The following is a 26,892-nucleotide window of genomic DNA, read 5'->3' on the forward strand; positions in this document are numbered from 1 at the left end:
ACTCCAAGATGTGTATGTGTATTTTAAAGTAATTCTTTCTTGATTCTCATAAAATCCCATGAGGTAGGTTGGGCACAAAAGTATCTTCTCTGTGCAAAGGAAGAAAAGACCCTGAGGTAGGAGATCGCATGATCTGGTAAAAAAGGAATGCTCGAGAGTCATTTGTCATCCATTTCTTTGTTAATTATAATGTAGCATGAGTTTGACATTATCTGGACCTCAAACCATCAGAACTCCTATTCCTTCACTTTATATCAGTATCTCAATTTTTTTTTAATTTTAGAATTTTATTTTTTTATACAGCAGGTTCTTATTAGTCATCAATTTTATACACATCAGTGTATACATGTCAGTCCCAATTTCCCAATTCATCACACACACACACCCACCGCTTTCCCCCCTTAGTGTCGAACGTTTGTTCTCTACATCTGTGTCTGTTTCTGCCCTGGAAACCAGTTCATCTGTACCATTTTTATAGGTTCCACATATATGTGTTAATATACAATATTTGTTTTTCTCTTTCTGACTTACTTCACTCTGTATGACAGAGTCTAGATCCATCCACATCTCTACAAATGACCCAGTTTTGTTCCTTTTATGGCTGAGTATTATTGTATTGTATATATGTACCACATCTTCTTTATCCATTCATTCGTCAGTCAATGGGCATTTAGGTTGCTTCCACGACCTGGCTATTGTAATTAGTGCTGCAATGAATATTGGGGTGCATGTGTCTTTTTGAATTATGGTTTTTCTGGGTGTATGCCCAGTAATGGGATTGCTGGGTCATATGGTAATTCTATATTTAGGTTTTTAAGGAACCTCCATACTGTTCTCCATAGTGACTGTATCAATTTACATTCCACCAATGGTGCAAGAGGGTTCCCTTTTCTCCACACCCTCTCCAACATTAATTGTAGATTTTTTGATGATGGCCATTATAACTGGTGTGAGGTGATACCTCATTGTAGTTTTGATTTGCATTCTCTCATAATTAGTGATGTTGAGCAGCTTTTCATGTGCTTCTTACCCATCTGTATGTCTTCTTTGGAGAAATGTCTATTTAGGTCTTCTGCCCATTTTTGGATTGGGTTGTTTGTTTCTTTAATATTGAGCTGCATGAACTGTTTATATATTTTGGAGATTAAACCTTTGTCTGATGATTCATTTGCAAATATTTTCTCCCATTCTGAGGGTTGTCTTTTTGTCTTGTTTGTAGTTTCCTTTGCTTTGTGAAAGCTTTTAAGTTTCATTAGGTCCCATTTGTTTATTTTTGTTTTTATTTCAATTACTCTAGGAGGTGGATCAAAAAAGATCTTGCTGTGATTTATGTCAAAGAGTGTTCTTCCTATGTTTTCCTCTAAGAGTTTTATCATGTCCGGTCTTACATTTAGGTCTCTAATCCATTTTGAGTTTATTTTTGTGTGTGGTGTTAAGGGAGTGTTCTAATTTCATTCTTTAACATATAGCTGTCCAGTTTTCACAGCACCACTTATTGAAGAGGCTGTCTTTTCTCTATTGTATATCCTTGCCAACTTTGTCATAGGTTAGTTGACCATAGGTGTGTGGGTTTATCGCTGGGCTTTCTCTCCTGTTCCATTGATCTATATTTCTGTTTTTGTCCCAGTACCATATTATCTTCAGTACTGTAGCTTGGTAATATAGTCTGAAGTCAGGGATTCTGATTCCTCCAGCTCTGTTTTTTTCCCTCAAGGCTGCTTTGGCTATTCGGGGTCTTTTGTGTCTCCATACAAATTTTAAGATTTTTTGTTCTAGTTCTGTAAAAAATGCTATTGGTAATTTAATAGGGATTGCATTGAATCTGTAGATTGCTTGGGTAGTATAGTCATTTCCACAATATTGATTCTTCCAATCCAAGAACATGGTATATCTCTCCATCTGTTTGTATCATCTTTAATTTCTTTCATCAGTGTCTTATAGTTTTCTGCATACAGGTCTTTTGTCTCCCTAGGTAGGTTTATTCCTAGGTATTTTATTCTTTTTGTTGCAATGGTAAATGGAAATTAAGTGTTTCCTTAAGTTCTCTTTCAGATTTTTCATCATTAGTATATAGGAATGCAAGAGATTTCTGTGCATTAATTTTGTATCCTGCTACTTTACCAAATTCATTGATTAGCTCTAGTAGTTTTCTGGTGGCACCTTTAGGATTCTCTATGTATAGTATCATGTCATCTGCAAACAGTGACAGCTTTACTTCTTCTTTTCCAATTTGTATTCCTTTTATTTCTTTTTCTTCTCTGATTGCCATGGCCAGGACTTCCAAAACTCTGTTGAATAATAGTGGTGAAAGTGGACATCCTTGTCTTGTTCCTGATCTTAGGAGAAATGCTTTCAGTTTTTCACCATTGAGAATGATGTTTGCTGTGGGTTTGTCGTATATGGCCTTTATTACGTTGAGGTAGGTTCCCTCTTTGCCCACTTTCTGAAGAGTTTTTATCATAAATGGGTGTTGAATTTTGTCAGAAGCTTTTTCTGCATCTATTGAGATGATCATATGGTTTTTATTCTTCAATTTGTTAATATGGTGTATCACATTGATTGATTTGCATACATTGAAGAATCCTTGCATCCCTGGGATAAATCCCACTTGATCATGGTGTATGATCCTTTTAATGTGCTGTTGGATTCTGTTTGCTAGTATTTTGTTGAGGATTTTTGCATTTATATTCATCAATGATATTGGTCTGTAATTTTCTTTTTTTGTAGTATCTTTGTCTGGTTTTGGTATCAGGGTGATCGTGGCCTCATAGAATGAGTTTGGGAGCGTTCCTTCCTCTGCAATTTTTTGGAAGAGTTTGAGAAGGATGGGTATTAGCTCTTCTCTAAATGTTTGACAGAATTCACCTGTGAAGCCATCTTGTCTTGGACTTTTGTTTGTTGGAAGATTTTTAATCACAGTTTCAATTTGGTTACTTGTGATTGGTCTGTTCATATTTTATATTTCTTCCTGTTCAGTCTTGGAAGGTTATACCTTTCTAAGAATTTGTCCATTTCTTCCAGGTTGTCCATTTTATTGGCATAGAGTTGCTTGTAGTACTCTCTTAGGATGCTTTGCATTTCTGCAGTGTCTGTTGTAACTTCTCCTTTTTCATTTCTAATTTTACTGATTTGAGTCCTCTCCCTCTTTTTCCTGATGAGTTGATCTTTGCTATTGTTTCCTTCATTTCTTTTTCATTTATTTCTGATCTGATCTTTATGATTTCTTTCCTTCTGCTAACTCTGGGGGTATTTTTGTTCTTCTTTCTTTCATTGCTTTAGGTGTAAGGTTAGGTTGTTTATTTGAGATATTTCTTGTTTCTTGGGGTAGGATTGTATTGCTACAAACTTCCTTCTTAGAACTGCTTTTGCTGCATCCCATAGGTTTTGAGCCATCATGTTTTCAATGTAATTTGTTTCTAGGTTTTGTTTTTTGTTTTTTGTTTTTCATTTATTTTGCGGTATGCGGGCCTCTCACTGTTGTGGCCTCTCCCGTTGTGGAGCACAGGCTCCGGACGCGCAGGCTCAGCGGCCACGGCTCACGGGCCCAGCTGCTCCGTGGCATGTGGGATCTTTCCGGACCGGGGCACGAACCTGTGTCCCCTGCATCGGCAGGCAGACTCTCAACCACTGCGCCACCAGGGAAGCCCTCTAGGTATTTTTTGATTTCCTTTTGGATTTCTTCAGTGATCTCTTGATTATTCAGTGGCGTATTGTTTAGCTTCCATGTGTTTGTATTTTTTACAGTGTTTTTCGTGTAATTTGTATCTAGTCTCATAGCGTTGTGGTCAGAAAAGATACTAGATATGATTTCAATTTTCTTAAATTTACCAAGGCTTGACTTGTGACCCAAGATATAATGTATCCTGGAGAATGTTCTATGAGCACTTGAGAAGAAAGTGTATTCTGTTGTTTTTGGATGGAATGTCTTATAAATATCAATTAAGTCTGTCAGCAGTGTTTTGAAAGAATTACACTGCTACCTCTATTCCTATTCCTAATGTACAACTCAGCACCAGGGAGAGTAGAACCTAATAATGCTCCTGGCCTCTAGAGCACCATTAGCAACCTGATGGGTCCTTTTTTAGGACAGCCAGGAGGTTTTCTCTTGGGAATGTTGAACTTTGTATAGTCTTTCTCTCTAGTTGACTACTAAACAGATAGGGAACTCCAATCTGCACATCACTTGGGTTATTTTGGATTATCTTTGTGCAAATATAATAAAATCAAATAACTGACATGAGGATGGTTATCTACAGGCAGACTGTGTGCACAGTCAACTGTACTTAATGTATAGAATGGAGTCCTTAAGTCTTAACTATAAAATGATAAGCCCAGTAAACAATCTTAGTGTTTTTTGTGGCCCATGACATTGGACTGTAATGCTGAATGTGACATAGTCCCCCCCCTCAAAGATCATACAAGATCACTACAGATAAACTCAGTGCAGTGTATGTTCAATATGTATGCATAAGTATAGATGTAATACAGGTTGAAGTGGCAGTTTTCTCTAATAGGTTAGGAAAAAATTTATAAAGAAGATGAAACCTGAGCACAGAATAATATAATTAATGCCTGCATATTATAAAAGTCATTATAATTGATGACACAAGAACATTTTTTATTATAAAATATACATAAAATTTACCAATTTAACCATTTTTAAGTGTGCATTTCAGTGGCATTAAATGCATTCGCATTGTTCTGTAGCCCTCACCACTGCTATAATCTGGATGTTTGTGTCCTCCCTAAAATTCATGTTGAAATCCTAACCCCTAAGGTGATGGTATTAAGAGGTGGGGCCTTTGAGAGGCGATTAAGTCATGAAGGGAATTAGTGCCATTATAAAAGAGACCCCACAGAGATCCCTTTCCTCCTTCTGCCATCTGAGGGCACAGTGAGAAGACAGCCATCCATGAACTAGGAAGTGGGTCCTTACCAGACAGCAAATCTTCCAGTGCCACGATCCTGGACTTCCCAGACTTCGGAACTGTGAGAAATAAATGCTTTTGTTTATAAGCCACTCAGTATTTAGTTATAGCAGCCCAAAGGGATTTAGACAACCTTTTTCTATCTCGAGAACTTTTTCATCTTCCAAACTGAAACTCTGTACCTATTAAATACTAACTCCATTTCCCCCTTCTCATAGACCCTGGTAACCAGGGTCTTCTACTCTCTGTCTCTCTATAAACTTGACTACCCTAAGTACTTCAAGTAGAATCATACAATGTTTGTCCTTTTGTGTCTGGTTTATATCACTTAGCATAATGTCTTCAGGTTTCATCCATGTTGTAGCATGTGTCAGAAGTTCCATCCTTTTGAAGGCTGAATAGTATTTCATTCTACAGGCACACCTCATTTTATTGCACTTGGCTTTTTATTGTGCTTCACAGATACTGCATTTTTTACAAATAGAAAGTTTGTGGCAGTCCTGCATCGAACAAGACTATTGGTGCCGTTTTTCCAACAGCATTTGCTCACTTCATGTCTCTGTGTCACATTTTGGTAATTCCCACAATATTTCAAACTTCTTCATTATTATTAGATTTGTTATGGTGGTCTGTGATCAATGATCTTTAATGTTACTATTCTAATTGATTTTTGTTTTGTATTTTTAAATTAAGGTATGCATTTTTTTAGACATAGTGCTATTGCACACTTAATAGAGTACAGTATAATGTAAACATAACTTTTATGTGCACTGGGAAACCAAAAATTCATATGACTTGCTATATCGCAATGTTTGCTTTATTGTGGTGGTCTAGAACTGAACCTGCAATATCTCTGAGTTATGCCTGTATGAATATACCATATTTTGTTTATCCATTTGTTGATGGATACTTCAATTGCTTTTACCTTTATTTCTGTATTTATGATTCCTGTTTTCTTACATATTTAAAAATGAAAATATAAGTAAATAAATAAAGTAAAATAGTTAAGTTGGTAAATCCAAGAGTAATTATAGTTACTTTCCCTATATTTATCTTTACTAATTTTATAAGTTTATAAATGTTAATGCATTTGTTTTTATTCTTTCATATTTAGTAATGGAAATGATTAAGACCATGAATTTTCCTTTTATTATAGCTTTGGCTATGTTCTACATTTCTAAATATGTAATATTTTCATTACAATATTTTGAATGTTCTTCAATTGTCTTTATCTTTAGTTTTTCACCCTTGAGTTAATTGGAGAATCCACTCTACCACTCAGAGAGAAAGAGAGGGGAGAGAGGGAGAGGGACAGGATCGAGTGCTTTTGGTTTCTACTTTTGTCTATTTTCAGTTATTCTACGATATAAATTTTTTTTCTTCAACCCAAGACATATTTAGAAAAGTGTATTTTTCAAAAATTTTCTAGAATTAACCCCTACTCGCTTCTTCTTTTTCATTAATATTTAATTTATTGAATTGCTTCAGAGAATGTGATCTAAATTCAGCAATTTCGGTAGGATCTATCTTATTTTGATTTGCTTTTTACTAATTTTACCTGATGAAGCCTTTTTAAAATTTGCCAGATAAAGATATTTATTTTGGGGCTTCCCAGGTGGCGCAGCGGTTGAGAATCCGCCTGCCGATGCAGGGGACACAGGTTCGTGCCCTGGTTGGGGAAGATCCCACATGCCGAGGAGTGGCTGGGCCCGTGAGCCATGGCCGCTGAGCCTGCGCGTCCAGAGCCTGTGCTCTGCCACGGGAGAGGCCACAACAGTGAGAGGCCCACGTAGCACAAAAACAAAACAAAACAAAAAAAAGATATTTATTTTTATTGATAAAGATTTCATTTTCCAAGTTGAAGTCTTCCTTATGTTCAGGAATATTTTTTAATGTTATTTCTTTTCTTTTTGCTTATTGTTTTCAGGGTCATTAGTATCTGTAGATCCAGGCTGTATTATCTGTTAACCTTTCCCTGCCCTTCTTTCTGTTTGCAAGCTGATTTCCTTAGCTTTATCTTTCTAATCTATTTTTTTAAATTAGTTTTTTGTTGTTGTCCTTGTTGTTTTAGCCACACTGCGAGGCACATGGGATCTTAATTCCCTGAGCAGGGATCGAACCCAGGCCCCCACAGTGAAAGCACCAAGTCCCTAACCACTGGATCGCCAGGGAATTTCCTCTCATTTATTTATTGACTGGATTTTTTTTCTGCAGAATCTTTCTGTCCTTCATTAATTTTTTTTTTTTTTTTTTTTTTTTTTGTGGTACGTGGGCCTCTAACTGCTGTGTTCTCTCCTCTTGCGGAGCACAGGCTCCAGACACACAGGCTCAGTGGCCATGGCTCACGGGCCCAGCCAGTCCGCGACATGTGGGATCTTCCCAGACTGGGGCACAAACCCGGGTCCCGTGCACCGGCAGGGGGCTTCTCAACCACTTCGCCACCAGGGAAGCCCCTTCATTAATATTTTAATTACTTCATTTAAATTATGGTGTCATTATATGTTTCCTTAATTTCCTACCTTTGCCAGTTCCCATTGCATCTGAGCCTGTCTTATCTCTTATTCAGAGACTCCATTTTTCTAAAAAGATGTGAAAGTGTAAAGCAGTTGTGCTCTAAAGCTACCTCTCTTTTTTGCTAGAATTAACATTCCAAATAAACCCTCTATCTATCTCTTGCACATAGTTTTCTCTATCCAGGGAATAATTTTTCATAGTGTTTTATACACATACTTTTTTTTTTATACTTTGTGTAAAAGCTGCTCTTTTTGTGCCAAGTATCCTTGGCTCCCTTCATGTTTACTTGGTTAGCATTCAAATCATCTTAAAATTCACCTTGAAGGGCTGGGTGATATAGTACATAGGTTTGTCTTAGTCATTTACTTAGTGTAAAGAGCCTTAGGAGTTGTGGGGAAGGATTAGAGTCTTGGTTGGTCACTATCAGAGAACTTGTCTCTGTATACATTTTCCTCCTTAGTTTTGCAAACGACTCCACCAGAGGCCAGCTTGGGGATTGGAGGCTATATTTTGAGGGTGCATTGGGACATGTCCATGATGCTTGTGTAAAAGCAAGATTGAGGAAACCAGCAAAGGGCAATCAAGGTACCTGTGGACTTGCCATGCCAGGAGAGCTGTGCCTCCATGGCCTCTGAAAGCTAATAATCTGTGGTCACCCTTTTCCCTGTGCCTCTTGCCACCTGTCTTTCCAGTTTTGAGGAAACTGGTGGAGCTTCCCAGCCTTTCTTCCTATAACACCACTTCACTGTCTTGAGAAGGGGAGTCATATGTTGGTTTCATACGTCCTGGTTTGATCCTGAATGAAGTGATTCCTTAGACTTTATGGCATGTGGTGGCCACTGTTCCTTAGAGTAAGTACTAATGGTCTTTTTTTTTTTTTTAATCCTTTTAGTCACTGCTTTTTAGTCATTTTCTAGGAATATCCTTATCAGATCTTACACTGCCATCTTTCCTGGCAGTCTCCAGCTTACCTTCTTGAAATAAGTCCTTAATTTTCTTTTTCTCATCTGTGGCTTAATGACTTTAGAAATAAAAAAGATTTCCTACCCTTTCTATTTAAGGAAAAAAAACTTTACTATATAATGACATTGTAATGACTATAATATATAATGACAGTAGGCATTTGTTGTTCTGGTGATGATCTTGATAGAAAACCAGTTTATTCCACCTAGCAGTACAAAGACATTTGCATTGATAAGGTCAGTTGATAGGAATGTCCTGCTCCAGGTGACTGGTGTCTAGGATTACCTAATGTGGCTCCTCCTAATTCTCTGTAAATAAGTGATGCAAATACTGGAAAAGGAAAACTATCACTAACCCGAACACTAACGTAAAACAGAATCTAATGTCAAAACCGTGGAGGACTAGACCCCAATTCTATGATATCTCAAATTGAGGAAAGTCTAGCCAGGTCCTGATTATGACAAACTTCAGCTGCACTTGAGGAGAAGGACTGCTTGAAAAGGCAAAAAAGGCTTTGCTTTTCTTAGTCTGTCCTCATACTTAGAGGTCTCAGTTGGCCCCAAACAGAAAAAGTCATATCAGCTCCTCGCTATTGCTCTACAATCCTAAGCATGATTCTGCAAAACTCCAGATTAAATCACCAAGTTGAGATGAAGGCTGAGAGGAGAAATTTTTGATTTTTTGGGGGGGCTGGGGGAAGGGAGGCTTATATTACAAGTGAAGACTCGAAAGATACCATTTTCCTCTTGACTTTGTCACTTACAGACTCCAGGTTCCAGCATGATTTAGAGAGACTTAAAGGAGAACATTAATAGAACTTTAAAGGGGGACTGTATCTTCAAAATTAATGGGAAATATAAAAGTCAATTAAAATCATGTAAAAATCAGTATTATAAGGAAAGGCAGATTATATAGGAAAAGCCATCACTCATTAAAGGAAACAAAGAAGAACCAAAAAATAGAAAGTGTAAAATGGTATGGCAGGGGTAAGGCCAACTGTTAGTGAAACAGTAAATGGAAATGGGGAAAACTTTACTAAAATTAGATTTTTTTTTTTTTTTTTTGCAGTACGCGGGCCTCTCACTGTTGTGGCCTCTCCCGTTGCGGAGCACAGGCTCCAAACGTGCAGGCTCAGCGGCCGTGGTTCACGGGCCCAGCCGCTCTGTGGCATGTGGGATCTTCCTGGACCAGGGCACGAACCTGTGCCCCCTGCATTGGCAGGCAGACTCTCAACTACTGCGCCACCAGGGAAGCCCTAAAATTAGATTTTTTTAAAACAACCCAACATGATCATTACTAGAGGAACACATAATACAAAAGAATAGAAATAGAAAGTTTAAATGTAAAAGCATGGACAAATTTCATTAATTACAACAGAAAGAAAGCAGATGATATCAAATAAAGCAAAACAGTGAAATAAACGAAGCAGGTCATTTTATAATAATCAAAAGTGAATAATCATCATGAACTCTTCTGTGATAAATCTCATTGTTTCAGAATAAATTGAATACAATCTAAATGTCCCACTAGAAGAATGGTCAAATGTATTGTGTTACATCTGTGTGGTGGCCTTATATATAGTGATTAAGAATGGTGATGCTCAAGTTTTTTTGTTCACAAGGAACGCTGTTACCAATGTATTGTTGATTGAAGAAAGCATATTGCAGAGAGTATGGACATTATTCTTCTACTTTGGTTAAAGTATAACCAAAATGTTAACCAGGATTATTTCTAGGTGATGAAACTAGAGTCAATTTAAATATTTTCATCTGTACTTTTAATCTTTTCCTGTGGTAATTGTAGTACATCATATTATTGTGCCCAAGTAATCACTACCTCTTCCTCTGGGAGGATTATACTTTCATGCCTCATGGACTTCAATTTGCCCATGTGACTTGCTTTGGCCAATAAAACGTGAGTGTAAGTGGCATGTGCCGCCTACAGGCAAAAGCTCTAAGAACTGTTGAGTGGTCCTGCCATGGCTCTTTTCCTCCTTCACATGGGGGTTTCTCCTTTGGCCTGCAATGAAGAGGATATAGAGCAGGGCAGCAGCCGACCTCCAAAGGACATATAAATGGGTAAGAAATAAACCTTTCTTGTAAGCCCTTGAGATTCTGGAGTTGTGTGTTACCATATCACAACTTAGCCCAGGCTAAGTAGTCCCCAGTTTCAAATGTTTTTATGAACACACACTATGTATGATACCTGTAAACAACAAGTTGTAGAAGACTTCCCTGCCACTTTTTGCTTTAGTTAGGTCCCTAGGTCATAAATCTGAATTTTATGTCACTCAGTGTAAATGCAAATGTTACAGTACTTAGAAACAATTGTAGTGATCCCACTGATGTGAAGGAGGAACGAAACAGGGAAATTAGATGTTAGGCTCTCATATTGCTGTTTTCAGCCACAATACTTTTCTCATTGAGTAAAGGAATTATGTTGGTGTTGACATTAAAATCTGTGGTCTAAAATATGTTTAGAATTTTGTTTCAGTGATTTCTGAAAATGTGCTTTGACAGAGATGAAATAAGTCTTTTTAAAAATGTCACAGCAATTCTTACATTCTAGGAATAATGAATAAATAGTTGCAACCTACTAACAGAGTTTAGACTTACTTTTGTAATGCATTTTGAAATAGAGCAGTGATCAGACACTTGATTTATAATCAGATTGGAATGATCTTTAAAGGTCATTTCATTCAACCTTATTTTAGGTACCTGAAGCTCTTTTTGTTAAGAGATTTTAAAAAATAATAGAAACAAAATCAGTAACCTCAAAAACAATTCTTGGAATGAATTAAATTCTCTCACTCACCTTTTCCACATTCCTGATATTATTCCAGATATTCGTAAGTATAATTCAACCAAAATGCTGCCCTTTCCTCAAAGACAGATTACCCTGAAAATATCATTTTAAATTAAAACCAAGGTGTTAGCATTGATGTTAATGAGGAAAGTGCAGTTGGATGCTGTTAGGGAAAAGAAAAAGTACATCAGAAGAAATGTTGGCCCTTGATGTAGCTTGGATGAAATTTACTTCCAAAGCTTGGATGAAATTTACTTCCAAATGTTTGTTTTGTTTTTTGTGGTATGCGGGCCTCTCACTGTTGTGGCCTCTCCCGTTGCCGAGCACAGGCTCCGGACGCGCAGGCTCAGCGGCCATGGCTCACGGGCCCAGCCGCTCCGCGGCATGTGGGATCCTCCCGGACTGGGGCACGAACCCGTGTCCCCTGCATCAGCAGGCGGACGCTCAACCACTGCGCCACCAGGGAAGCCCTTTACTTCCAAATGGATGAGAGTTTGATGAGTTTGGTTGTCTCAGCCTCATCCCTTGGGGCACTTGAGTACCTCACAGAACTTCCATACTTTTAGCTCAAGTATCAGCATCTACTTGTAAAGCATCTTGGACCAGAAAGCAAAGTACTTCACATCAAGAATTTGAGCAGTGTTCTTGCTTTTCTGTTTGCTGGCACCAGAGTCTGGCTTGAGAAACTTTACTTAACACGTATTAGACTGCCTTCATAAAACAGAAGGATTACCTGACCACCTAGCAAGTGTCAGCTTATTACTGTCTCTTGCCAGTACTAAACAAAACCTGATCTCAAGCCAAAGAAAGAGCTCCACAGCTCTTTACATTTCTATTAGCCCAAACACTAGTTTTGTTTCAAGAGTAAGTATTCGAATTTGGGAGTAAGTAGCCTTTATTTTTCCTGTGGTGACAGGTGATGTCAAAATCTTATGAAAGGAGCACAAGTGCTATTCACTAGAAAGTCCCAAGTTTTTCCAATTTATAGTCACTTGCCTTTTAATTATTGGGATTGGTCTTTTGAATATTCTCTATAACCTATTAACCATTAAAATCCCGATTATATTCAGGGTCACATACTCCATTAACATAATGTTGCAGATTTAAAAAATATAACTATAGGCCTGTATAAAATTAAATTGCTTGCACTTGCAGAGTTTACATGATCTGTACATAAGTTATTTGATACATTTGTACTGTTAACATAGTCTATTAAACATTTGTCTCCATCCTTAATTCCTTGGAGCTCCAGACCTACCTTTCCATGTGTTTGTCCCCACTTGAATGCCTTCTTTGTACCTTAAAGCTAACATGTCTGAAACCATGCTCATGGCTTGCTGTCAATCGTGGATTTCCTTTGGCCAGCCCTCACTAGGAATACCAGAAACCCGGGAACCATCCTCAACACCGCTTTTCCTCCTCCATATCCACTCACAACTGACAGGACTAGGTGCTGAGTTTCCTGCCACCTCTCTAGTTCACTATCTCTTGCTTCCTGATCAGGACTCCCTCATCTTCTTTACTTTCCCAGTTTGGTTCTCCTCATGGCTGCCAAAGTGATCTTTTAAACACACAAATCTGGTTATACCTCACCTCTTTATGGTCTCCTATGCTCATGATAAAAATCAAAATGCTGAACATGGACTCCAAGGCCCTGCAGGAATTGACCTGTGCCTTTCTTTGACCATCATGGCACTGTCTCTGTGTGCTCTGTTCATATTGACCAGCATGAATTCCTTGATCACACCCAGCTGGACAACCAGACACCTGGTTAACTCTTTCGTATCCTTCAGATCTCAGCTCAAACCCACTTGCACAGGTATACCTCTGACCTCCAGACCTAGTGAGCTGCCCTCGCCATGTGTCCTCCTAATACTCCATGCGTCTTCATCCTTTTTTGATTTTTTTCATTGACCGTCTCTCCCTCTGGACTGAAAAGTTTAGGTCTCACTTTTCTTTGGCCTAAAGATTGAGTTCTCTTCATCACCAGCAGCTTTCTTTTCTAATTTGTGCTAAAGTACTTACCCAAGGGTTCTATGCTTCCTTCAAGGTATTATGATTAAGATTGGGCCTGGAACTTAGCCTTCCACCTTCTTAGAAGAGGACAAGTTCACTTTAGTTGTCAGTGTTTTGAGACACTGATTGTTTGTTGTGTAAGCTTTTCATCTTACACTATCATGCTTACCTTTAAAAAAATATTTTTTCTAGCAACCTGTGTTGCCAATTGAACAATGCTTCTCTTGGGGACAAGTTTTTAGCCCTATTAGTTACAATGCAGACTTTCCTTATATGAATCCAAATGAAAAATGAAATGGTTCTTGGCTGTGGATAAGTGAAGCAACTCTATCATTACCCCAGTCCCGGGACAAGCCTGTCAGTCTATAGATACTTGTGAGCCTGCTGGTTGCTGCGAGTCATATGTAGGTATGCTGTGGTATTGAAGTACAGATAACAGTACATATGTGTATTCCTTGATCCTTCCCAAATGCTGGATCATATGATGCATAAAGTACATCAACTCTTTTGCCTTTTGTCACTGACTGCTTTGTGTCAGATTTAACTATCACGTGCATGACGTGACTGAACTAAACTGATGACAAACATGGACTGAGCTCTTATTATAATCCATTGAGCAGGGGAAATTAAATTTCAAGGGAAGAAACTGATATACTTTGGCATGAGGGTCCAGAACATAGCATTGTAATCTGCTTTAAAACAACAACAATACAAAGGAAGAATAGCACGTTAACGTGTGGTATTTAACGATTTTTAAATCATTCACATGAGGTTTTTTTGTTTGTTCACTTTGCTTTTAGGTGTTTTGGACACCCTCAATATTTGCCTCATCTTTTCTAGTCAAACCTGACTCATGAAATGGACTAAAGCTGAAAAAATCATCTGCTTCTTTGTCTGTGAATTCGAGACACGATTGGGATGGTCTTCAGTGCATACAACTAGATTCAAACTGCAGCTATGAGTTCAGATGAGAAGGGCATATCCCCTGCTCATAAAACATCCACGCCCACCCATAGAAGTGCCTCCTCTTCGGCATCCTCTCAAAGGGACAGTAGGCAGGTAAGATAACAGTGTAAAGTGCGTTTTGTTATTTTATGCAACTATAGTACCATTAGGATATGATGGGATTGCTAATTAAGTCTGAAATTTTTACTGTGAAGATTTTTATTCCACAGGAAAACTCACTGTTTTCTGTAGATCTATCTGATGATGTCGTGAAGATCCTGCTCTTGCTTTTCTGTGATTTAGAATCCTTTTTCAGAGTACAAACTACAGGAAGGGTAGCTAAGTGAAGCCCTGCAGTGTTCTCCTCACATCTGTACCTGGAGGCAAGAGGCAGCTTCTGGATCATGAATGTTCTGTTCTTCCTCATTCATGGACGTGGAAAGGGATCTGAACAGTCTTCTTCCTCCAAGTCTCTCACTGGTCTGCCAAGCCCTAACTTCTGTTTGGAGTTTCATGGAATCTGGTAACAGTCAGATTCAGGAATCAGGTTACAAATAAAATTGTAGAATCAGGGAATTAAGGGAATTAAAATCAATAGAGAAAATAAATTATTGGTGCTTAATTATCCCATTGAGCCCATTCTGTAAATTATTTTTGTTTACACAGTTACTTTATTACTACTTCAGTGCCTATTCTACAGGCAAGGTTGTATGGAGATTAGGCATATGAATTCTCTTCATTGTCAAAACAGGTGATTGTTTTGCCCAGCACTTGTCTGAATATTATCATTTGCCATTATAATATTGAGAAGAATTTCGTGTGTAACTGGAAATGCACAATAAGCAGAGGTTAACTTTTTATGAAAACTTTCCTTTTGGGGGATATTCAATTAGTGAACATTCTTGAAGAGTTTTTTCCCCCCATTTTATTTTATTTTATTTATTTATTTTTAAACATCTTTATTGGAGTATAATTGCTTTACAATGGTGTGTTAGTTTCTGATGTACAACAAAGTGAGTCAGTTATATATATACATATATCCCCACATCCCCTCCCTCTGCGTCTCCCTCCCACCCTCCTTATCCCACCCCTCTAGGTGGGCACAAAACACCTAGCTAATCTCCCTGTGCTATGCAGCTGCTTCCCACTAGCTATCTATTTTACATTTGGTAGTGTATATACGTCCATGCCACTCTCTCACTTCATCCCAACTTACCTTACACTTCCCCCTCCCCATTTCCTCAACTCCATTCTCTACATGTGCATCTTTATTCCTGTCCTGCCCCTTGGTTTGTCAGTACCTTTTTTTTTTTTTTTTTTTTGGATTCCATATATGTGTTAGCATCCGGTATTTGTTTCTCTCTTTCTGACTTACTTCACTCTGTATGACAGACTCTAGGTCCATCCACCTCACAACAACTAACTCAATTTCGTTTATTCTTATAGCTGAGTAATATCCCATTGTATATATGGGCCACATCTTCTTTATCCATTCATCTGTTGATGGACACTTATGTTGCTTCCATGTCCTGGCTATTGTAAATAGTGCTGCAGTGAACATTGTGGTACGTGTTCTTTTTGAATTATTGTTATTTCAGGTTATATGCCAGTAGTGGGATTGCTGGGTCCTATGGTAGTTCTATTTTTAGTTTTTTAAGGAACCTCTATACTGTTCTCCATAGTGGCTGTATCAATTTACATTCCCACCAACAGTGCAAGAGGGTTCCCTTTTCTCCACACCCTCTCCAGCATTTATTGTTTATAGATTTTTTGATGATAGCCATTCTGACCGGTGTGAGGTGATACCTTGTACTTTTGGTTTGCATTTCCCTAATGATTAGTAATTTTGAGCATCCTTTCATGTGTTTGCTGGCAATCTGTATATCTTCTTTGGAGAAATGTCTATTTAGGTCTTCTGCCCATTTTTGGATTGGGTTGTTTGTTTTTTTGATATTGAGCTGCATGAGCTGCTTGTATATTTTACAGGTCAATCCTTTGTCAGTTGCTTCATTTGCAAGTATTTTCTCCCATTCTAAGGGTTGTCTTTTTGTCTTGTTTATGGTTTCCTTTGCTGTGCTAAACTTTTAAGTCTCATTAGGTCCCATTTGTTTATTTTTCTTTTTATTTCCATTTCTCTAGGAGGTGGGTCAAAAAGGATCTTGCTGTGATTTATGTCATAGAGTGTTCTTCCTATGTTTTCCTCTAAGAGTTTTATAGTGCCTGGCCTTACATTTAGGTGTTTAATCCATTTTGAGTTTATTTGTGTGTATGGTGTTAGGGAGTGTTCTAATTTCATTCTTTCCGATGTAGCTGTCCAGTTTTCACAGCATCACTTATTGAAGAAGTTGTCTTTTCTCCATTGTATATTCTTGCCTCCTTTATCAAACATAAAGTGACCATATGTGCGTGGGTTTATCTCTGGGCTTTCTCTCCTGTTCCATTGATCTATATTTCTGGGTTTTTGCCCATACCATACTGTCTTGATTACTGTAGCTTTGTAGTATAGTTGGAAGTCAGGAAGCCTGATTCCTCCAGCTCTGTTTTTCTTTCTCAAGATTGCTTTGGCTATTCGAGGTCTTTTGTGTCTCCATACAAATTGTGAAATTTTTTGTTCTAATTCTGTGAAAAATGCCATTGGTAGTTTCACAGGGATTGCATTGAATCTGTAGATTGCTTTGGATAGTATAGTCATTTTCACAATGTTGACTCTTACAATCCAAGAACATGGTATATCTCTCCCTCTGTTGGTATCATCTTTAGTTTCTTTAATCAGTGTCTTATAGTTTTCTGCATACAGGTCTTTTGTCTCCTTAGGCAGGTTTATTCCTTGGTATTTTATTCTTTTTGTTGCAGTGGTAAATGGGAGTGTTTCCTTAATTTCTCTTTCAGATTTTTCACCATTAGTGTATAGGAATGCAAGAGATTTCTGCATTAAAGTTGTATCCTGCTACTTTACCAGATTCATTGATTAGCTCTACTAGTTTTCTGCTGGTATCTTTAGGATTCTCTGTATATAGGATCATGTCATCTGCAAACAGTGACAGTTTTAGTTCTTCTTTTCTGATTTGTATTCCTTTTATTTCTTTTTCTTCTCTGATTGCTGTGGCTAAAACTTCCAAAACTATGTTGAATAATAGTGGTGAGAGTGGGCAACCTTGTCTTGTTCCTGATTTAGAGGAAATGGTTTCAGTTTTTCACCATTGAAAACGATGTTGGCTGTGGGATTGTCATATAGGGCCTTTATTATGTTGACTTAGGTTCCTTCTTTGCCTACTTTCTGGAGAGTTTTGATCATAAATAGGTGTTGAATTTTGTCAAAGCTTTTTCTACATCTGTTGAGATTATCGTACGGTTTTTATCCTTCAGTTTGTTAATATGGTGTATCATTGATTGATTTGTGTATCCTTGAATTCCTGAGATAAACCCCACTTGATCATGGTGTATGATCCTTTTAATGTGCTGTTGGATTCTATTTGCTAGTATTTTATTGAGGATTTTTCCATCTATGTTCAGCAATGATAGTGACCTGTAGTTTTCTTTTTGTGTGACATCTTTGTCTGGTTTTGGTATCAGCGTGATGGTGGCCTTGTAGAATGAGTTTGGGAGTTTCCTCCCTCTGCTAGATTTTAGAAGAGTTTGAGAAGGATAGGTGTCAGCTCTTCTCTAAATGTTTTATAGAATTCGCCTGTGAAGCTATCTGGTCCTGGGCTTTTGTTTGTTGGAAGTTGTTTTTTTTTTTTTTTTTTTTTTTTTGCAGTACGCGGGCCTCTCACTGCCGTGGCCTCCCACTGCAGAGCACAGGCTCCGGATGCTCAGGCCCAGGGGCCACGGCCCACAGGCCCAGCCGCTCCACGGCATGCGGGATCCTCCCAGACCAGGGCACGAACCCGCATTCCCTGCATCAGCAGGCAGACTCCCAACCACTGCGCCACCAAGGAAGCCCTCTTGGAAGATTTTTAATCACAGTTTCAATTTCAGTGCTTGTGATTGGTCTGTTTATATTTTCTATTTCTTCCTGGTTCAGCATTGGAAGGTTGTGCTTTTCTAAGAATTTGTCCATTTCTTCCAGGTTGTCCATTTTATTGGCATAGAGTTGCTTGTAGTAATCTCTCATGATCCTTTGTTTTTCTGCAGTGTCAGTTGTAACTTCTCCTTTTTCATTTCTAATTTTATTGATTTGAGTCCTCTCCCTCATTTTCTTGATGAGTCTGGCTAATGGTTTATCAATTTTTTTTATCTTCTCAAAGAAGCAGCTTTTAGTTTTTATTGATCTTTGCTATTGTTTCCTTCATTTATTTCTGATCTGATCTTTATGATTTCTTTCCTTCTGCTAACTCTGAAGTTTTTTTCTTCTTTCTCTAATTGCTTTAGGTGTAAGGTTAGGTTGTTTATTTGAGATGTTTCTTGTTTCTTGAGGTAGGATTTTATTGCTACAATCTTCCCTCTTAGAACCGCTTTTGCTGCAGCCGATAGGTTTTGGGTCGTTGTGTTTTTATTGTCATTTGTGTGTAGGTATTTTTTGATTTCCTGTTGGATTTCTTCAGTGATCTCTTGGTTATTTAGTAGCGTATTGTTTACCTTCCATGTGTTTGTATTTTTTACAGTTTTTTTCCTGTAAATGATACCTAGTTTCATAGCGTGTGGTTAGAAAAGATGCTTGATATGATTTCAATTTTCTTAAATTTATGAAGGCTTGATTTGTGACCCAGGATATGATCTATCCTGGAGAATGTTCCATAAGCACTTGAGAAGAAAGTGTTTTCTGTTGTTTTTGGATGGAATGTCCTATAAATATCAATTAAGTCCATCTTGTTTAATGTGTCATTTAAAGCTTGTGTTTCCTTATTTCCATTTTGGATGATCTGTCCATTGGTGAAAGTGGGGTGTTAAAGTCCCCTACTATGATTGTGTTACTGTTGATTTCCCCTTTTATGGCTGTAGCATTTGCCTTATATATTGAGGTGCTCCTATGTTGGGTGCATAAATATTTACAATTGTTATATCTTCTTCTTGGATTGGTCCTTTGATCATTATATAGTGCCCTTCTTTGTCTCTTGTAATAGTGTTTATTTTAAAGTCTATTTTGCCTGATATGAGAATTGCTACTCCAGTTTTCTTTTGATTTCCATTTGCCTGGAATATCTTTTTCCATCCCCTCACTTTCAGTCTGTATATGTCCCTAGGTCTGAATTAGGTCTCTTTTAGACAGCTTATGTCCGGGTCTTATTTTTGTATCCATTCAGCCAGTCTGTGTCTTTTGGTTGGAGCATTTAATCCATTTACGTTTAAGTTAATTATCAATATGTATGTTCCTGTTACCATTTTCTTAATTGTTTTGGGTTTGTTTTTGTAAGTCTTTTCCTTCTCTTGAGTTCCCTGCCTAGAGAAGTTCCTTTAGCATTTGTTGTAAAGCTGGTTTGGTGGTGCTGAATTCTCTTAGCTTTTGATTATATGTAAAGGTTTTAATTTTTTTGTCAAATCTGAATGAGATCCTTGCTGGGTAGGGTAATCTTGGTTGTAGGTTTTTTTTCCTTTATCACTTTAAATATGTCCTGCCACTCCCTTCTGGCTTGTAGGGTTTCTGCTGAAAGATCAGATGTTAACCTTATGGGGATTCCCTTGTGTGTTATTTGTTGTTTTTCCCTTGCTGCTTTTAATATGTTTTCTTTGTATTTCATTTTTGACAGTTTGATTATTATGTGTCTTGGCGTGTTTATCCTTGGGTTTATCCTGTATGGGACTCTCTGTGCTTCCTGGACTTGATTGACTATTTCTTTTCCCATATTAGGGAAGTTTTCAACTATAATCTCTTCAAATATTTTCTCAGTCTCTTTCTTTTTCTCCTCTTCTTCTGGGACCCGTATAATTCGAATGTTGGTACATTTAATGTTGTCCCAGAGTTCTCTGAGACTGTCCCAGTTCTTTTCATTCGTTTTTCTTTATTGCGCTCTACGGTAGTTATTTCCACTCTTTCGTCTTCCAGGTCACTTATCTGTTCTTCTGCCTCAGTTATTCTGCTATTGATTCCTTCTAGACAATTATTAATTTCTTTTATTGTGTTCTTCATCATTGTTTGTTTGCTCTTTAGTTCTTCTAGGTCCCTGTTAAATGTTTCTCATATTTTCTCCATTCTATTTCCAAGGTTTTAGATCATCTTTACTATCATTACTGTGAATTCTTTGTCAGGTAGACTGCCTATTTCCTCTTCATTTGTTTGGTCTGGTGGGTTTTTACCTTGCTTCTTCATCTGCTGCATATTTCTCTGTCTTCTCATTTTGTTTAACTTAACTGTGTTTGGGGTCTCCTTTTCGCAGGCTGCAGGTTCGTAGTTCCTGTTGTTTTTGGTGTCTACCCCCAGTGGGTGAGGTTCGTTCAGTGGCTTATGTCGGCTTCCTAGTGGAGGGGACTGGTGCCTGTGTTCTGGTGGGTGGGGCTGGATCTTGTCTTTATGGTGTGCAGGGCCACATCCGGTGGTGTGTTTTGGGGTGTCTGTGAACTTAGTATGATTTTAGGCAGCCTCTATGCTAATGGGTGGGGTTGTATTCCTGTTTTGCTCGTTGTTTGGCCTGGGGCATCCATTACTGGAGCTTGCTGGTCGTTCGATGGAGCTGGGTCTTAGCGCTGCTGAGACGGAGATCTGTGGGAGAGCTCTCGCCGATTGATATTACATGGGGCCGGGATGTCTCTGTTGGTCCAATGTTCTCAACTTGGATTTCCCACCTCAGAGGCTCAGGCTTGACACCAGACCGGAGCATCAAAACCCTGTCTGCCACACAGCTCAGAAGAAAAGGCAGAAAAAAAAGAAAGAATAATAAACAAAAAATAAAATTATTAAAGTAAAAAAATTGAAAAATAATTAAAAAAAGGAGAGAGCAACCAAACCAATAAACAAATCCACTAATGATAACAAGTGCTAAAAACAATACTAAGATAAATGTGAAAGTCGGAAAAAAAATCAGTCACAGATAGCAAACCCCAAGTCTACAGTTGCTCCCAAAGTCCACCACCTCAATTTTGGGGTGATTTGTTCTCTGTTCAGATATTCCACAAATGTAGCGTACATCAAGTTGACTGTGGAGGTTTAATCTACTGCTCCTGAGGCTTCTGGGAGAGATTTCCCCTTCTCTGCTTTGTTTGCACACCTCCTGGGGTTCAGCTTTGGATTTGGCCCGCCTCTGCATGTAGGTCGCCTGAGGGCGTCTGTTCCCGCTTTGACAGGACGGGGTTAAAGGAGCAGTTGATTAGGGGCTCTGGCTCACTCAGGCTGGTGGAAGGGAGGGGTACAGAATATGGGGCAAGCCTGCAGTGGCAGAGGCCAACGTGACGTTGCAACAGCCTGAGGTGCGCCAGGTGTTCTACTGGGGAAGTTGTCTCTGGATCCCGGGACCCTGGCAGTGGCGGGCTACACAGGCTCCCGGGAGGGGAGGTGTGGATAGTGACCTGTGCTTGCACACAGGCTTCTTGGTGGCTGTAGCAGCAGTGTTAGTGTTTCATGCCCGTCTCTGGTGTCTGAGCTGATAGCCGTAGCTTGCGCCTATCTCTGGAGCTCATTTAGGCGGCGCTCTGCCTTCTGTGGGCAAACAGGGAAGGAATCCCCTCTCCTCGTGCACCCCAAAACAATGGCCTTTTGTCTCTTAGGCAGGTCCAGACTTTTTCCCAGACTCCCTCCTGGCTAGCTGTGGAGCACTAGCTCCCTTCAGGCTGTGTTCACGCAGCCAACCCCAGTCCTCTCCCTCGGATCCGACCTCCAAAGCCCAAGCCTCAGCTCCCAGCCCCCACCTGCCCCGGCAGGTGAGCAGACAAGCCTCTCAAGCTGGTGTGTGCTGGTCGGCACCGATCCTCTGTGTGGAAATCTCTCTGCTTTGCCCTCCGCACCCCTGTTACTGCACTCTCCTCCATGGTTCCGAACCTTTCCCCCCACCTACCCCTGGTCTCTGCCAGTGAATGAAGGGGCTTCCTAGCATTCAGAAACTTTTCCTCCTTCACAGCTCCCTCCCAGAGGTGCAGGTCCCATCCCTATTCTTTTGTCTCTGTTTTTTCTTTTTTCTTTTGCTCTACCCAGGTACATGAGGAGTTTCTTGCCTTTTGAGAAGTCTGAGGTCTTCTGCCAGCGTTCAGTAGATATTCTGTAGGAGTTGTTCCATGTGTAGTTGTATTTTTTATGTACTTGTGGGGAGGAAGGTGATCTCCACATCTTACTCCTCCACCATCTTGAAGGTCCCCCTCTCTTTCCACCCATTTTGTATGTTGAAAGTATATTGCCTAGTTTCTAGAAGTACACACATCAGTTATCTGATATTCCATAGTACAGACTTGGGTCTTGTGACAGCCAGTTCCATGTGAGAATTCATTCTTTTAGATGTTGGGAATGCATTTCTGGGGGGGTGTTCCTTAAGGAATGCTAAGTCTACAAACCCTGTCAGAACTCCCTCTCCTATTTCTAGCAAGAGATTGCAAGGGAATCTGTAAGAATCAGGGTTTCCTTGTGTGTATATCTTTCACAGATTCTAAAGCAGATATTTCTATCCTTGGGAATTTTTGACATTGGTGTTTTTGTTATAGAAATCAAAGAGGATATCTACATTCTGTTCATTAGAAGCAGTTACACCATTAACTAAATCTGTGGTTACACACAGCTATAATGTTTATTGCATTACATTTTTAGAGTTTAAAAAAATTAAGAGTACCATGAATGAAAACACATTTATGTTAAATTCCTACTTCACGCTGAGATGCTTTCTAAATTTGCAGTTTTACTCTACCCTTCACTTGCCTCTCCGTCCTTTCTCGTTATGGCTTCTTCATTTTCGCCTTGCTCTCGTCATGGCTTCTTCATTTTTGCCTTGCCCTGGGCATTTAAATTGGGAGACATTTTAAGCAGCATGGCCTTTCTGGCTGCTGAGGGAAGGAAGGGATGGACCCCGTCCACCCTGGAGAATTATGGCAAATGGAAAAGACTGCTGACTGCTTCAGAAACATCTGTCATGCATTGTTGAGCTGCCGTTGCACCTGAACTCTGGGGTGAGCATGCTAAACAACAGGGAGGAACTGAGATCCTGGTCTGCCAGAGGACGTGTAAAGGTGGAACGTGTGACTCCTGGCTGGCTTGTGGATGGAAAGTTTTATGATGGGAATAAAGGAGTACGTCCGCAAATTGATAATGAATTCTGGAAAAGTAAGAGACACTCTTCAAATGGTTATTATTCTTTAAGGAGAGAGTTTACTTTCATTCTTGTTTATCTCAGCAGGTGGAAACTCTCCCAAATACTTTCTCCTCTGGTTCCTTCCTGCCTCCTCTTTTGTGTCTGTTAATTCCCCTCAAGGGAGAGAAGAATAAAGAACAATTACAGTTCTTTTCTCTCCCTGTCTCATCACTTCTTAAAATCCAGTATTAACTTATGGCAATCAGAAATTCTGAGTGATCTTGGGATATAATATGATGTAGCGTATTTTAATGCATCTATTTTTGTGTGATGGCTGTTTTCATAGTGAAGGGACATAGAGAAAGTGATGAAGTAGTCTTCATTGAATGTTACAATTCTCCTGATTTGACTGATATCTGTGTAGATGGTGCCAAAGTGAAAAGTCCATCCCTATTTCTCTCCTAAGTTGATCATATTGGTAAAGGATCTAGCACACAGCACATACCATACAGTGGTACCTTACTGCACCTTTCTTGCCTGTCCTTCCCAAGTTCTAGTCCTAGATCACTGATTACTTGATTGGGCATCTCTCCTTAGTTGTATCGTTGTCACCTTAAATCAGTATGTATAAACCAGTTTGCTGTGAGGGTAATCATTCTCTCATGGACCTAGGGTCAAAGCCTTTCCTTTCTTCTTTGCCTCTCCCACATTCAATAGGTTAACAAGTCCTATTGATTATTTCCTCCTTCATAATATCATAATTTCTTTCTAGTCCCACTGTCTGCTCCCCAGCCCAGACTCTCAACACCTCAACCTGGGATCCTGCAGAGTGCTCTTGCTTCACTGGCTCCTTATGGCCTCCTGAGATCGAATTTCCTGAATCTGGCAGATTCATGCTCAAAATCCTTCAAAGACTTTCAGTTACCTACATGATTAAGGCCAGATTTACTTAGTAAATCTTTACTTAGTATCCAGAGACCACCATGATCGGATCCAGCCTCAGTGTCCCATTTTCCTCCCAACCTGTAGAGTCTTGTCTGCTTATGGTTCCCCAAACTGCCTTATCTCCATCTCTGCCCTTGTCTTTCCTACGCGGAATTCCCATCACCCTCCTCTCAACCTGATACCTCCCTGTGCTTCAAAGCCCAGCTCATGTGACACTCACTGGCCACTCAAACACACGTTGAACTTTCCCTTCTCTGAACTTTATAGAACTTCTTGACAATATTTGACATTCATTATCTTTTTATGTACTGATCTCCTCAACTGTATTGTGAGCTCTTTTAAACAGACTACACACTCTAATTCTTCAGAGACAAGCCTTGTACCTCAAATATTTTAATGAATCCAGAGGATTTTTTTTTTTTTTTTTTTTTTTTTTTTTTTTTTTTTTTTTTTGCGGTATGCGGGCCTCTCACTGTTGTGGCCTCTCCCGTTGCGGAGCACAGGCTCCGGACGCGCAGGCTCTGCGGCCATGGCTCACGGGCTTAGTTGCTCCGCGGTATGTGGGATCTTCCCGGACCAGGGCACGAACCCGTGTCTCCTGCATCGGCAGGCAGATTCTCAACCACTGCGCCACCAGGGAAGCCCTCCAGAGGATATTTTTAAAGACCTGCAACAATATTAGTCTTGTCTTTTTATTACAGATTTTACATTCCAGATTTATTTGTCCTCTCCCTTCTTCCTTCCTCATAGATAAGTAAAACAAAGAACATCTGTCAAGTGCATAGTAGTAATTGGCAGCCCTTCCTGTCACTAAATTATGTAGCCCAACAGGTGAAGGAGGGAGAGGAGATGGGAAATGAAGTGATTCAGTGCCCCTGTGGTTTTACTGTTTTTCCACCAAGGAGAGGGTCGATGCCCCACTTAGTATTTAACAAGTTGGAAGACTTTAGTAATTGCTCCATTCACACTTTATTCAAGTCTGGTATTAGATGTTAGAACATCTAACAAAATTGGCTGTGTGCGTGTGTGTGTGTGTGTGTGTGTGTGTGTGTGTGTGTGTGTGTGTGTGATCAACTATGACTCTTAAACTGCAAGGTATATACTCCCTACAATTTTCAAAGAGGAAATAGGTTGATTAGACATCTAAGACTTTTGCATAAACCAGCATTTCCCAAGGTATGTGCCAAGGAATGCTTGTCCCTTGAGATGCTGCATGAAAAGAAGGACTGCTGTCAAGTAAATTGGTGAAATGCTGAACACAATCTTTTTTTGCAATTTTTAAAATTAATAAATTAAGGACACCGATAAATCCTGCAGTCAGAACTTGATTTAACTGAGCACTTCTTGAATTTGATAGATCATGGAACTTTTTTATTTCCCTAAGGTTTGGTTGTTGAAAATCCAGATTCTTCTTTCTATTTCAAAATGGGAAGGTAAAGGAACATGGGGCCCAGATTCCAAATGGCAACTAGACTGGACTCAGGAGCAGCTTCCCCTTTAGATGGGGCATTTACTCTCTCATCAGCCACAGTCTCTACTTCTCCTTATTGTATTTCAATACTTCATGCTTCCTGCCTGGCCCTTGAAAGCATTTGAAAGCACCCTGATCCAGGGTGTCAGGAAGTCAGCCACAATAATATTCAAGTGACCAGGGGTGATCTCCACTTGGATGTTAAGAAGGCATCTCAAACTTAACATGTCCGGACTTCCCTGGTGGCACAGTGGTTAAGAATCCGCCTGCCAATGCAGGGGACATGGGTTCGATCCCTGGTCCAGGAAGATCCCACATGCCACGGAGCAACTAAGCCCGTGCGCCACAACTACTGAAGCCCGCGCGCTCTAGGGCCTGCGTGCTGCAACTACTGAGGCTGCGTGCTGCAACTAGAGCACACGTGCCTAGAGCCCATGCTCCACAACAAGAGAAGCCACCGCAATGAGAGGCCCGTGCACCGCAACAAAGAGTAGTCCCCACTCACTGCAACTAGAGAAAGCCCGTGCGCAGCAATGAAGACCCAGCATGGCCAAAAATAAAAACAAACAAACAACAACAACAAAACTTTAACATGTCCAAAACTGAACTTTTAATTTCACTCTCAAGTCTACTGCTGCCCAGTCTCCCTTATCTCAGTAAACAGCAACTCAGTCCTTTCATTTGGTAAGGCCAAAAACCTTACCAGGAGCCATCCTCGACTCCTCTCTATTCCTCACGCCCCACTTCCAGACCCTCAGCAAATCCTATTGGTTCTGCCTTCAGGATGTCCCTGGAATCTGACCTCTGCTTCCCTCCTCCTCCCCCTCCACCCTGGTCTGAGCCACCTTATTTCTCACCCAAACTATGGCCATAGTCTTCTAACTGCTCTCTGTGCTTCTACCTTTGACCAACATACAGGTCATTTTTGACAAAGTAGTTAGAGTGATCCCTTTAAAACTTAAGTCAGATCAAGCCTCTCACCTGCTCCAAGGTCTCCAGTGGTTTCCCATCTCTCCTGAAATATTTGAATTGCTGACCATTGTCTACAGTGTTATTCATAATCTGGATCTGCATATATAGCTCTCTGGTCCCATCTCCTACCACGTTCCACTTCACTTAGTTCTCTCCAGCATTTTCCTTCTATGTGCCAAGCAGGCCCACC

At 39.6% G+C, this 26,892-nt stretch overlaps 1 protein-coding gene across 27 annotated transcripts in view; it reads left to right on the forward strand.

Annotated features, from left to right (window-relative positions):
* Positions 1 to 26,892, forward strand: part of OSBPL6 (oxysterol binding protein like 6) — a 206,506-nt gene that overhangs the window by 100,572 nt on the left and 79,042 nt on the right. For 25 of the 27 annotated variants that reach the window (XM_067026356.1, XM_059051926.2, XM_067026370.1 and 22 more), the window contains one exon: positions 14,027 to 14,285. In XM_067026356.1, the coding sequence (XP_066882457.1) occupies positions 14,184 to 14,285 (102 nt within the window). In that variant the 5' untranslated portion in view covers positions 14,027 to 14,183. The remainder of the gene's footprint in view (positions 1 to 14,026; positions 14,286 to 26,892) is intronic. The other 2 variants (XM_067026376.1, XM_067026379.1) reach the window with 1 other exon arrangement.

This window comes from Kogia breviceps, chromosome 2 (genome assembly GCF_026419965.1).
Source record: "Kogia breviceps isolate mKogBre1 chromosome 2, mKogBre1 haplotype 1, whole genome shotgun sequence".
NCBI classification, from domain to species: Eukaryota; Metazoa; Chordata; class Mammalia; order Artiodactyla; family Physeteridae; genus Kogia; species Kogia breviceps.